The sequence below is a fragment of the Photinus pyralis genome, unplaced genomic scaffold, assembly GCF_008802855.1.
Source record: "Photinus pyralis isolate 1611_PpyrPB1 unplaced genomic scaffold, Ppyr1.3 Ppyr1.4_LG2, whole genome shotgun sequence".
Taxonomy (NCBI): domain Eukaryota; kingdom Metazoa; phylum Arthropoda; class Insecta; order Coleoptera; family Lampyridae; genus Photinus; species Photinus pyralis.
The window spans coordinates 1,869,055-1,883,070 of NW_022170403.1; the positions used below are offsets into that span (position 1 = coordinate 1,869,055).

Below are 14,016 nucleotides of genomic sequence, written 5' to 3' on the forward strand. Positions count from 1 at the left end.
CTTTTGCTGGCGCTTGCGGTTGAGCGAGATTTGGAAATACACCAAATGGACGTGAAGACTGCTTTTCTTAATGGCAAGCTTGAAGAGGACATTTATATGGAGCAACCCGATGGCTTTGTCCAAGGCAAATTGGTGTGCAAATTGAATAAGTCTCTCTACGGACTTAAACAAGCGTCAAGAGTTTGGAATGAGCGTTTTCACACATTTGTTGTAAGAATTGGTTTCTTACGTTCGCAATATGATCAATGTTTGTACTTGATGGGCAGTGGGGCAAGTATGATCTTACTTTTATTGTATGTGGACGATTTAATTTTGCTTGGAAAGAATTTGGATAAGATTTTGATTGTTAAGCGTTTGATTGCAGCCGAATTTGAGATGCAAGATATGGGTGAAATAAAAACCTTCCTTGGCATCAATATCCAAAGAAACCGTGATGCTGGGACATTATATTTAAGTCAACGCAAATATCTCGAAGACGTTCTACGTAGATTCAACATGAATAATTGCAATCCGGTTGCCACACCAATGGAGATTCAAACCAAGAAGATCACACGCAGTGAATCAGAATTCACGAAGAAACCTTATCGTGAACTGATTGGCTGTCTTATGTACATAGCTTATGCAACAAGACCTGATTTATGTGCCGCTGTCGGTTACTTCAGCCAATTCCAGTCATGTGCGACTGATGAACATTGGATTGGTGCAAAACGAATATTAAGATATGTCAAAAGTTCTCTTGATTTGCGATTATTATACAACTGCCATTATAAATCACCAGTATTGGAGGGATTTGCCGATGCTGATTATGATAGTGAATCAAATGAGCGAAAATCGATTTCAGGAAATATAATCAAAGTGTTTGGTTCAACAGTTGGATGGACAGCACGAAAGCAAACGTCCATTGCTTTATAACTACGGAGTCAGAGTACATTTCTTTGGCGATTGCTGCTGCTGAAATTATCTGGTACCGTGGTATATTATGTGAAATTGGTATATCTCTGGATGGACCAACGATTATTCATGAAGACAATCAAGGAGCTATAAAAATCGCTTTAGGTGAAAAGGTTTCACAACGAACAAAACATATTGATATAAAATATCATTTCATTCGTGATTGCATTGAGAAACAAATCATCAATCTTCGTTATATTAAAATGCAAGAGCAACAGGCCGACATAATGACAAAGGGGTTGTCAAAGAATGTATTCCAGTACATATGCAAGAAAATTGGACTTGTAAATTGATCTGGATATTATTTTTTTTTTTTATAGTTGTTCTGTTGATTAGATGTAAAGTAAGCGATTCAAATATTTAGGATTAAAATTGAATCGAGGCGGACTGTTAGAATGTATAGATAGTAGTCGGCTGAGGGTAATTGTCAATTAATAAATAAAATAGAAAGTTATCATTTGATTGAATTAGTTTGTATTCATCTTCCACATTAAAACAAGATAGTTGGCAATAGAAACTACCAACTTGCAAAATTCGCAGACACACCAATCGACATCATTGAGATTTTGTATGTTTTGTATTCCTGTTACTTCAAAACGTGTATTTCCATCAAAAAAGTGGGGGGGGGGGTCATTTTTTACCATATGCAATACCTGCCTTACTAACATGTGGTAAAAATGGCACAATTTATTTATTTACAAACAAACACATCAAACGCTATCCATTAAAGAACATTGGAAAGCTTTTTGGATAGAGCATAGTAACACAATTTTTAATCAAAATTTAATCAAAGAACCGTCCAGTGAAGTATGATCTTCCAAGAAAAATGTGGGTCAAATTAAATTAAATCAGGACATGGAAGATGCAATTACATACTACGCAAATAGAACCCGAACACAATCCAGCCTGCCTATGTGGAGATCCTAAAGAAACAATTGAGGAATTCCCAAATTCAAAATTAATTTTTATGAAATTTAAGCTTTATGAAATTAAATTTGTCCTGGCACCATAGTTTTCACAAAGTTAAAAATTTATTTAATTCAAAGTTTCACACAATTAGCCCACATAATACTTACCCAATTGCAATCCTCAAATGTAGAAACATTCCATTGCTGTAAAATGGTTGAGGCAGTAGAAGGTAAATACGAATTCAATTCGGTTGCCAGCGTATCTGTTAATGTGTTTCGGTTAGAAGCAATTGCTAACACTTCCTGAAGACCCTCGAAGTCTTGTAAGGAATATTTTCTTAAACAATCGTCACTTTGGTGTATTATACCATGTAAGAGTGACCATCTAATTAAAAAATGATAATAAATGCACGGATAATGAATTAACATACCTAGTGCAATGTAAAATTGCTTGGGTGAGCCGTAAGACATGAGGTAAAAGATCCTGGACGTAGGCAGCACCAGAAATTGTTACGCCTGATGCATCTGCTGTATTAGTTTCCGCTTCATCTATTAGCGAAACTTGTACTTTTGCTAGAACGGAATCTAACAAGAATAAGTGCCACAAAGGTGGCAAACTTTCTTTGGTAACCAAGCCTATTAAATTTTAAATTGAATAATTAGAGTGTTTGGAAGTATTGAATGACAATTACCTTTTTTGATATCCGGAGTTAGAGCAATAATACAATTTTTGGCAGTCGTTACATCATATTTAAGAGTATTTACAGAATCTGACACGGTTTTTAATAATTTCTCTGTATGTTGAGTATACATCCCTTGTTTAATTAACGCATCTTTTAACCAGCGATTAAAATTTTTATGTCCGGCACGTGCGCCCCAAATTAAAGAATGTAAAAGTAAAGGACCTGTTGAGAGACTTTCACCAGTAGTAAGACGTTCCATGTAAGGAGAAGATGGAGGTAAAAGTTGTAACAATCTCCAACAAATTGTAAAGCAGTATTGTGTAGCACATAATCCTAGGAATGTCATTTTTGACGCACCTGTACCAGATGCGATATGCGTAACGTTTAATATCTCAATTAAAGCATCTAACAATAGTGGATAACGTAGTTTATCAGGCGTGCCCAGAATAAAATTGCACGCCAATCCATCAAGTTTCGGAGCTTCTTGATTATTAATCTCCAAGTTAGTGACTACATAAAAACGTGGTTTCATAGTGAATTCGTCATTTCCCGAAAGTTTCCTATAATTATCCTCAATTTCTTTCCACGGCGTATACATGCGTGACATATTATTATCCTTATCTTTGTCCGTATTTAGGTTTGTCGAATAAAATAAATTCCACTGTATCTGTAAGTATAAAAATAAAATAGATATAATGGTAAAGCACCAAATCACCTGTTCCAAAAGTAAGGGCGGTGCATCGTACAGATGTTTCATAATATAATCAAACAGGAGAAGCAAACGTGACAAATGGAGAAGTTGCGCGTCCTTCAACGGTCCTCTAGCTACTTCTGAACATCGTAACACTCCACCAGCCATCAGAAGTACAACAGATTTTTTTTGCATTAAGTTCAACGAATGAAACAAATACAGTAAAACCTGAGCATGTTCCACATTTAAATCTGCAAATAAAGATTAAAAAGCATATTCATTGCAGCAAGTCCACATTTATTAGGTTTAGTCCAGTAACCTTGTTCCTGAGAATGGGAGGTACCATGCGTCAAATCCGGTAGTTCTGATTTTTTGTGGGATTGTTTATGTTGTTAACCCAATGTATAATTCAAGTTTTCGACCTCGAGCGGCGAACGCAACATAGTCAAATATACTAAAAACCAAGGAATTTTCGTTTTCTTTTCAGATTTTGACGATTTTAGCCCTGAAGGACCAGTCTTTCGCCAATAACTGTTCAATAAGTTTTCAAAGCAGACCAAATTAGCTATAATTTAAGCCCACTTCAGTTTGTATAGGTCTAATAGATTCCATGATAATGCTTTTCAAAGATTGTTAATTTTTCGAATTCAAAAATCTTTCACAATACTTTGTGGGTAACGTTTCTATTTTGTTTGAGACAGATGCCAAGAATGGGCGGTATTAGGCTGAAAATAAAACGAATAACGAATTTTGTAAGGTGGTAGTTTCTGTTGCCAACTAAACTGTTGGACAATCATTAGCTGTTAACGTCAAAGATCCAAGAGTGTAATCGTTTGATTTATTTCTGTTCACAGTGCTGGATATTTTTACTTTACAATAATTTGATGCCGTTTCATATTTTCCCTGATTTCTGATCTAGAAATGGTGGAGGATGTATTGTGGAGAGATGTTACACAAGGTATTGACAATCTAGCCACAAAGCTTTCAAGCTCGCTTTCAAGTGAGGAAATGGACGATGCTCAACCGTGCTCGTCCAAGAAGGGAAAATATACTTAGATGGAAATCAAACAAAATTTCTTTTTACAAAATGACTGTTTCGAAGTTTAATTAAGAATATCATTTACACCTCTCATTTTCTTTTATAGTATTACAGAACAACAAAGTACTGCTAACAATTTTCAACTTTGAAAAAATCGATAAACTTTGAAAAGCATTATCTCGTAAACTATTACATCTATAGAAACAGTTGTAGCCTCAAATTTTAAACAATTTAGTCTACTTTCAAAGCGTATTCATTAATTATTTTCGACAAACTGGTCCTTCAGGGTTAAAATCGTCAAAAACAGTAAAAAATTGAAAATTTCGCGGTTTTTTGTATATTTCACTATGTTGCGTTCGGCACCTGAGGTCGAAAACTTGGATTATATACTGGGTCAACATCATACACAACTCCACAAAAAATCAGAACTACATGATTTGACGCATGATCTGATGTATATGGTTACTGGACTAGTTAAGGTGGTGTTTACATTGAAGAATTTGGAAATCACTCCCCGCACCGCCCGCAATATTAGAATAGTGTCGCTATCCACCACAAGATTCCGCTACCTACCATATTCGAACGTAAAAATAAACAGATAAGGCGCAACTGTCGAGATAATAATACAGGGTGATTCCTATAGTACCTGCCACCGTTTGGGAGCGTATAGGGGGTGCCTAGGGGAGTATTTTGATATAGGACACTTGGGGTCGGAAATCTAAAATCAGGGCGCCAGAACCAAATTTATCTTCTGGAATTTCACGCCTGTATGTAGGCAACCCAACCGACCGACGTTTCGCGCGGAGCGATGCAGAGCGAGTTAGCGCGAGGAAGCGACATGGGAGGGAAGGAGGGAAAACGACAGTCAAAAGCAATAACGTTTACAAGTGTTCAACGTGGCCACCGTTGTTCTCAATGCACTTCCTACATCTAGCCAACTATTATTATACTATTGCCATAGTGTTTATTCACTTGATACGCGTCGTTGCAGACGGGATTTCGTGGGTTTAAACAAAATTCTGATCAAGTGTCAGCCACACATCGCCGCCTGAGATCGCTCCGTGTGCACCGCCGGCCGGTTGGGTTGCCTACCTACAGGCGCGAAATTCCAGAAGGTAAATTTGGCTCTGGCACCCTTATTTTAGATTTTCGACCCCAAGTGTCCTATATCAAAATACTCCCCTACGCACCACCTACACGCTCCCAAACGGTGGCAGGTACTATAGGAATCACCCTGTATACAGAGGACGATCGCTGTAATTTGATATCTGTAATTTATAGAACTGGGTTTTTAGCATTTGTATTCAATTCATATTCCGCTTTCTCGGTTGCTGACGTTTACCGCGATTGATTTCGTTATAATTAATTGTATTACCAAGTGCTTTATCTTCCCAAATAAGTAAAAATACCTATTTTCTCTCAAAATAATAAATTGACCTTGTACGAAATTGAATAGGGAATGTCAAAAATTATCGCAATTTTCTTTGCACCCTCGTTTAGGCATGCGCCGTCTTCGGTTAGGAATTTTCGAAAAATTGGAAAGAATAGTTGTGTCTGCTACATCCTATATGAGTAACTAGGATGTAGCACCGAATTCTACTATATGCACTTAGATCTCAAAAATTTGAAAATGGTATAAGTTCTTAGCGCACCTTAGCAAAAATTTGTAAATAAAGCTGTAAATAGTTTGGTAAAAACATTTCGTTCAACAGTGCATTTATTTTAATAATTCCGGGCTGCGGCGTATTCCATTTCATGCTCGTGAGCAAATTTTTGTACTACCTACTAAAGTACTAACCATTTCATTTTTAAACCTTTATAATTAAATAAATGAATTAGATTATAGACCTATAATTATAATTCATTGCAACCTCATGAAGGATATCTACGAATCGAAGAACTAGCGAAAATTTTGCAGGATTACATCAGCCTCTGTATTATCTAACTCCAATATTCTATTTCTAAATTGACTATCATGTCATTATACTCGTAAAACAGTTATTAACGAACTCCTAGCGAGTTTATAATGTTGCGGTGTCTGTCCGTCTGTCCGTCCGTCCGTTAGCACGATAAGTCATAAACGAATGGACCGATTACGATGAAATTTTGCAGGTGGATTCTTTATCAAATTTGTAGATCGGAGTTCGTGAATTGGTATGTAGACCAAAAAATAAAGTAGGCCCTTTTGACACCTCCGTTAGTTATGAACCGAATTGCATGAAATTCAATATGCGCATAGCTTTAACCATATAAAACACAATTTCAAAAATTGAGCCTAATCGATCAGCATGCACAGTGCCCTTTGCGCAGGGGCGGACTGGGTACTTACGAACCAGGTGTAATTGCATAGGTTACCGGCCAATTTTTTTGCTTCATTTTAAAGTATTCGTTTCTCAAAAATCAATTAGAATATAGTTTTCTTTAATTGCAGAAGAGAAACGTGTTAATAATTTATTAATGGTGCAAGAAACTAAATACAGCACATACTTATAAATAGTGCTAGAATGTTAATGACGTTAAAAATCAGCGAAAATGCAAAATAAAAAATGCAATTACGACAAAATTTCGCAAAAAAGACATAAAAATTTAAAAAGATGAGCTTTTAAATAACAAATAAATTTATTGATGAAACTGAATAAGACGCAAAATTTCAGTGGTGGTTCATTTCCACTCTCTGCAGGCCAGTCGTAGAAACTAGGTATGTAAGGTACTGACTCATTTAGCGCATCCCAAAGAAATTGAATCCCTTTTAGTGGGCATTTGTTTGTGGACGACTTGAGCACGTTCCAAGAAAACGTTAACTAGGCATTTAGCTTACAATGGAGGTTCAGTGGTAGAGAGTTGGGCTATAAATCCGGAGGTCGGGTGTTCCAACCTGGGTTGAGGTGAATTTTTCATCTGTGACAGAGATGAGAATTAGACCTTCTGCAGAGACACCTCTAAAAAGCATTATGCGGGTCACTCTGTAATTGGGCGGAAACCTGTTGAGGGCCCAGAACAAGAGAGAGATAATGAATAAATAAAATAATAAAACGTCTGGCATAAGAACCCATTGACGATAATGCTCTGTTGTAATGTAGGTAATATGAACTTGAGAGAGATATATTCTGTTTGGTCTATTTTTTATTGCATATCATGAAATGCGAGTATAGGTACATAGACCGGGAGATGGTGACACTTTTTGTGGTGTGATTTGCTACAAGTATGGCGACCATTCAAAGGTTTAATTAAGTACTCCTCAAAACGAAAATGGTTCTCTCTGGGAGTGGGGCCGTTATTGCGTGACGATTGTTTAAACATGTCGGAAAATTTAATGATTTTGGACAATTTGCTACACAAAATTCTTTGGATTTTCTGGTAGTCGGTGACAAAACAAATTACGGAAACGAAACGCCATACTTTTCCGGTGGGCCTTATAGCCCGCCATACTCATTTGAACGTGTCGATTGTTTTTTCTTTTTTTGGGTGATTTGCTACAAACTCATTTTTTTATGAGCATCAAGTACTCAATCAGTCATTCACGAAATTCAACCTGCCATACCGCAGCGACGGGCCCGCATAGCCGCCATACCGGCACAAAGATGTCATTTTTGTTAATCATTTGAGGGATTTGCTACACCCTATACATTTTTCCACCAGTTATTTTTATAGTCAGAAATAGAAATTTCGATACGCCATACCTGTGGCATGGGCCAATTATGTATAATATTTTTCCAAAAATGTAAGAATTTTCGGAAAATTTGGGCGATTTGCTACAGTATGGCATCAATTTTTCGTGACAGTTTGAGGTGTAATAAAAGTAAATATCAAGTTTCAAACATGAACTCCGGGCCAATCTTGTTTTATCACTAGTCGCTTAATATTCTCCGCCCCCTCGAACCTCTTAGTCAAGTTGTAAAGGTCCCGGTCGGGGTCGTTGGTTTCTGCATTGCATTCAATTGATCGCAGGTAGTAGGTAGCAGCTGCCGTCAAGTATCTGAACACCCAGTGTACATCAATTTTGATAAAATTTTAAGGCCGTCCTTCAAGACAAACATAATATAATACAAAAACCCATTGTTCTATCACGCGTGTAATAATTGCATAAAAACTATTCAATGCAATACTGTAATAATGCAGTAGGTAAATAATCCCAGCTTCTGCGGACAATCCGTTGTTGAGCTATAAGGGAATATACCCGCCCGATTACGATAAGATTTCGAGGAGGAGGGATATGGTTGGTAGAAGAGGTAGAGACTTTTAATTAGAATACAATGAGAGATAAAATTAATGTTTAACCCTCCCCCGGCCCCGTTGCTCACTGATCTCGAAAAAGAGTCGCGCGGGAAAGTTATAGTTTGTACAAACCAATTTATTTTGATGAGACCTTTCATTAGAATACCGTGAAGGGTAGTACATGCCCCCCCCCCCCATTTTCTAAAGCTTAACTTGGCACCACTAAAGGCATGCATATGCATATGACATCACCAATGGATATATTTCTTGCAGACGTCTCAATCGCCCTTTGTGAGTACCCTATTCCGACAATCTGTTCTTGAGGTATAAGGGAATATACCCGAACACGATAAGAGGTCGAGGCTATGGTTTGTAGAAATTAATTCCTGTCGTTGAGCCCTTTCATTAGAGTACCATGAAGGATAAAACTAGTTCCACTCCCCCCCTCTCCACCCAGTACTTTGATTAGAGGACAGAAAGAAGGGCAGTAGTTGGTAGAAAACGGAAAACGGCTCCTTTCGTTGAGACCTTTAATTAGAATACAATGAGAGATAACATTAATTTTTAACACCCCCCTCCCCCTCGGGCCTCGTCGCTCACTGATCTCGAAAAAGAGTCGCACGGGAAAGTTATACTTTGTACAAACCAATTTATTTCGATGAGACCTTTCATTAGAATACCGTGAAGGGTAGTACATGCCCCCCCCCCTCCAATTTTGTACAGTTTAACTTGGCACCACTAAAGGCATGCGTATGCAAAATCTGATACCAATTGGTTATCGTATGTAAAAGATATGCACGCTTTACTTTGAAAAACAGCATCTCAGGAAATAATTCGTATTTCAATAATACAATACAATATCAAATATCAAATTAAAATTCCATGCGTCCTACGTACGAAATTCAAATTACGTACTTTCATTGAATAAAATGTACTTTGCCCTCTAATGACGTGAGCGACCTCCCTCTTATAATTGCTAAACTGTGTAGCATAGAATCGCACCCGATAACGATGAATACATTTGGAGATCATGGCGTTGCCGTGACGATGTGCCTTGGCTCAATAGATGTCGTCAAGAAATTTTCTTTCCACAAAAACGGCCTTTAGAGTCAACATTTTTGGTTGAAATAACATTCATTCAAATATATAATGTTCAGACATTTGCATGAAACAAAAATTATTTAGCTAATTCCTGTACTTACACTGTTATTTAAGAAATAAGAATCTTAAAAATTAGCCATATTTATCTTCCATTTTTATCCCACACTGATAACAATTTGTTACCAAATTTACTTCATTCACAAGTTTAAACCTTTAACTACAATCGATCGTTTACAGAAGGTCATTCTTTTACTTCGCAACAAAGTTATTGTGGAAATCGCAATGACACTTTTGTACTAGTTTACCATACATTGTAAACGCCACCTTAACCTATGTCAATATTTCTTTTGGCAATACTCTCTAAAAGAGAAAATTTAAGAGATTCAAAGTTGGACGTAAAATCCACACAACATTCACATTTGCCAATGTCATAAAAATTTTAAATCAGTATCCAATTCTTTATGAAAGAATATGAAGGTACCATTTAAATTTAAATTTAGGTATTCGGTGCAACAAACCCTAACCCTGTGTACCTTTATTAATGAATATAAATGTACCAAAAACTAAGGAATCACTTCTTCAGAGTCTTAAATAAAGCAAAGCAATTGAATATTTATTGTCGTTTTACTTTATAGTCATGGATATGGACTAGTCCATAATAGTGCAAATTATGGCCGCTAATAGTTTATTAAAATCAAGTCATTATCAAGCAGTTGGACATAAAAATGCATTTTGCAATAACAGTCCTCGCAATTATTTTCCCATCGAGTGGTTAGATGCTGAAGTCAAATAAAAAAATTACTTCAAAATAAAATAATTTTATAATAATAATGAAACCAGTGGAAATTTGACATAGGAAGAATGCAACTGCAAGATTACTACAGCTTCAAAGTATTCTAGTGTTAATTACAATCTTCAATTCTTACCTTCATTCTCTGAATCAACAACAATACTAGGGTTCATAACACTTTCTATAAGAGTATTGACTAGTCTATGCCAAATACTTATCACAGATGCTTCTTTTTCATTTTGTGGACGAAGTAATAAAACCTGTAACACAATAACAACTGTATAAATATTAATACTTACTTAAAAAATGAATTCAAGTTCTATGTACTTCTTTTTTTTAAATTCAAGTCCATAGAACCGTTTTTGTGACTACGGTTAATTTAGTGATTAAATCTATATTTCTAAGGCGAAATAAGAAAACCTAATTGATACATGGTGTCTACCTGAAACCTCACTAATTTTCAGATAACTATTATGTTTTGCGGTATATTGCACAGACACTCGTTAGTATGGTTCCATGTAGGATACTTTTGTATGCTGGAGTTATAATTATAGAAGAGCTGATGGCCCCCACAATTCTCTGATGAATATATACATGTAGATAGACTTTGTCTTTGATATAACCCTACAAGAAAAAATTCAGATCTTCGATGTGAACCATCCTGCCTAACCATCGCTGTGGGAGTGACAATAGAAAAAGACATACACATACACTTTTGACTTTCTGTACATTAAACCGCACACCGCTACTATACAACTAACATTTTTTTAAATGAAGATTTAAATCAGAAAGGTTTCATACCGACAACTTGTATTAGGGAATGTAATCTCAAGATCTCAAATTCGAAATATTTTTTCAATCTAGGGTAATTTTCGGAAAAATTTTGATTAAATCGGATAACTAAAACGCGATGAATACTACTAACATGCGATTATACTAATACCAACACTTTTACTATTCTATTTGTGAAACGGGGTCTAGGACACTTCGCCGAATGCCCACAACGCCGACACGATTTTTTGAAGGTCCATATCGCCGACTAAGGACACTACGCCGACCGTGCCCACATCGTCGACAAGTGTGCAAGGGACACAACGCCGACCATGCCCACTTCGCCGACGGACACTACGCCGATCGTGCCCAGTGCCCACATTGCCGAAACGTGTGCAAGGGACACTAAACCGAACGTGACCACAACGCCGACTGTTCGAAAATCCAGGCCCCTCATACTCTGTCCAGTGTATGAGTTTGCATTTTAAAAAGTTTAAAAAACATGTCCTAAACCTACAAATAACCTAATATCGAAAGCTGCTTTGCTTCACACTCCGTCCAGTTTGATTAAGAATTTTCGTATGAGTCTGTAGTTCGAAAAAAGTTTAAAAAAATGTTCTGAACCTACAATAACCTCGTCAAAAGCTACTTGGTGTTGCACACCGTCCAGCTTGATTAAGAAGTGTTGTATGAGTCGACGTTATGGTCACGTTCGGCTTAGTGTCCCTTGTTCACTTGTCGGCGATGTAGGCACGGTCGGCGTAGTGTCCGTCGGCGAAGTGGGCATGGTCGGCGTTGTGTCCCTTGCACACTTGTCGACGATGTGGGCACGGTCGGCGTAGTGTCCCTAGTCGGCGATATGGACCTTCAAAATATCGTGTCGGCGTTGTGGGCATTCGGCGAAATGTCCCGGCCTCGTGAAACGCAGATATACATCATAAAAAACCAAATTAGTTTTTGGTTTTTGTGCTGAATAAAGTTTCATAATACTGTATTTATCTTTACAATAAAATAGGAACCAAATTCCAAATTTTAAGTGAAATTTGTCAATTTGTCCATTTAAAGACATAGGGAAATTGCACATACATATGTAGTCTATTACTTAATATTTAATAATATTAATAATGTTTTGCAGCAGTTTAGCCTACCTGAGCTAAAACGGCTAAAGTACGTGGATAAACTTGCATAGGCCAAGCATGTGGAACATCCGTGTTCCAAGGAGACACGCCCAGATGTGCCAACAGACTTGTTTGTAAATTATTTAACCCTACATGGGTTACTAAATTATGAGTAAACCTAGTAAGTGCACCGGAAAATTCACAATACAGTTGACCCAAAGCTGTACCAAAATAAAGCGATATGGTACCAACATCCGTTCTGGCAGTTTCCCTGTCAAGATCTCTAATAATAGCGGCTAATATAACCATCTGTTGTTCTGTTAAGCCTGCTTTCACATAGCGTATTACATAAGCACTTCGTGAACACAAAAAATGTCGGTTTAAGAATAGAAATATCTGCGTGGCCAATGAGATATAACCGTGTGCTTCCCCCTTTTCTGGAACAATTGAATTTGCTCTTTCCCCTTGGGATTGTTTTGTTTCTACATTTTCGCTACTAGTAGTTGCTTTGGTGTCTACAACGTCCGGAGGTGCCAAGGTATCTTCAAACCATTGCCCCAATATTGGCTCACTGTCATCATCTAATAAAAAACTCAAATTACACGTCAATTTAAAATGTTTGACACAAACCTTCCGTAGAGCTTTCGTCAGAGCACATAATCATGTCTTCATAATAGGTTGTAGAATCACTTTGACTGAACGTATCGCCTTCAGGGGGATGAATTCTTTTCAAGGTGCATGCTTTACGATAACTTATAGTAGCTAAGTAAAATAATAGTTGGTTTATAGGGGCAGCTCCTAGCAATCGAGCAACCCGCTGTAAAGCAGAAAACTGTCCCATTATTGCCAAGGGTGCAGGTTCGACCTAACGCAAAAAACATGTCAATTGTAAATTAAATCTTATAACAAACAATACTTGTAATGTGCTCCCACCTCCACCACACACTTCTAAATGCAAATCGTCAAACAACTCTGACATCAATGAAAGAGCCCTGTTTGCTAATGCTACAGATAAGACGCCAAAAGATTGTTGAAATTTGATAAGACTTGATCTAGCAGAGCTTGACTCGCGGGATTTACTCGGACTTCGTCCTTTATCTTCTCGTTCTCTGACGTGAGTTCCCTTTTCACCTATTGGTGCCATACTGTGCGAGAGATGCGTTTGCAACCCTGAGATTAAAACCCACGCTCCTGACAGCAAGTGATTTTGAAATACCTACGAAAGCAAGTCTCAAGTTACTGCTATTGGCAAAAAAAAGTTACTTACATGTCCTCCGGCCCGTGTAGAATTTTTAATGATATTTCCAATAAAAGTGTGCATATTCAAAGCTTCTTCAACTAACATTATAGCGTTTGAATCCAAATCTTCATCTTTAGCTGCTTGTGCTTGAGCGGAAGTGCATTTTGGGGAAACTGCTGAACCCAATGAGAGAATTGAACTGGCAGCAGCTTGTGAGACCGCACAATACAAGGTTGCCATACTTAAGTTACAGAGCTTGTCTAATTTGCTAGGCGTGAGAGGTTCAAGAACTGGTAGATTTATTGCTGATGACGCTAAATTGACATCCGCTACAGTAGATGACAAACTGCAAAAAAGAACATTGTTGTTGTTGTGAGTACTTTATTTACTACAATTTAACAAATGACTTCACTTTTTGTAGATGCAAATGGCAAATTTAAATGCTATCATTATGTACAACTTAAAAATATTCTTGGTTATGCCACGATTGTTAAAAAAAAGTACTCTGG

At 37.2% G+C, this 14,016-nt stretch overlaps 1 protein-coding gene across 3 annotated transcripts in view; it reads right to left on the minus strand.

The window, feature by feature from the left end:
- LOC116162676 (E3 ubiquitin-protein ligase UBR4) overlaps positions 1–14,016 on the minus strand; it is a 59,947-nt gene that overhangs the window by 40,251 nt on the left and 5,680 nt on the right. For all 3 annotated transcript variants that reach the window (XM_031476339.1, XM_031476338.1, XM_031476337.1), the window contains exons 6-14: positions 13,535–13,853; positions 13,184–13,483; positions 12,898–13,132; positions 12,298–12,848; positions 10,515–10,638; positions 3,258–3,484; positions 2,552–3,209; positions 2,291–2,495; positions 2,028–2,244 (exon numbers count right to left, since the gene is read on the minus strand). In XM_031476339.1, the coding sequence (XP_031332199.1) occupies positions 2,028–2,244; positions 2,291–2,495; positions 2,552–3,209; positions 3,258–3,484; positions 10,515–10,638; positions 12,298–12,848; positions 12,898–13,132; positions 13,184–13,483; positions 13,535–13,853 (2,836 nt within the window). The remainder of the gene's footprint in view (positions 1–2,027; positions 2,245–2,290; positions 2,496–2,551; positions 3,210–3,257; positions 3,485–10,514; positions 10,639–12,297; positions 12,849–12,897; positions 13,133–13,183; positions 13,484–13,534; positions 13,854–14,016) is intronic.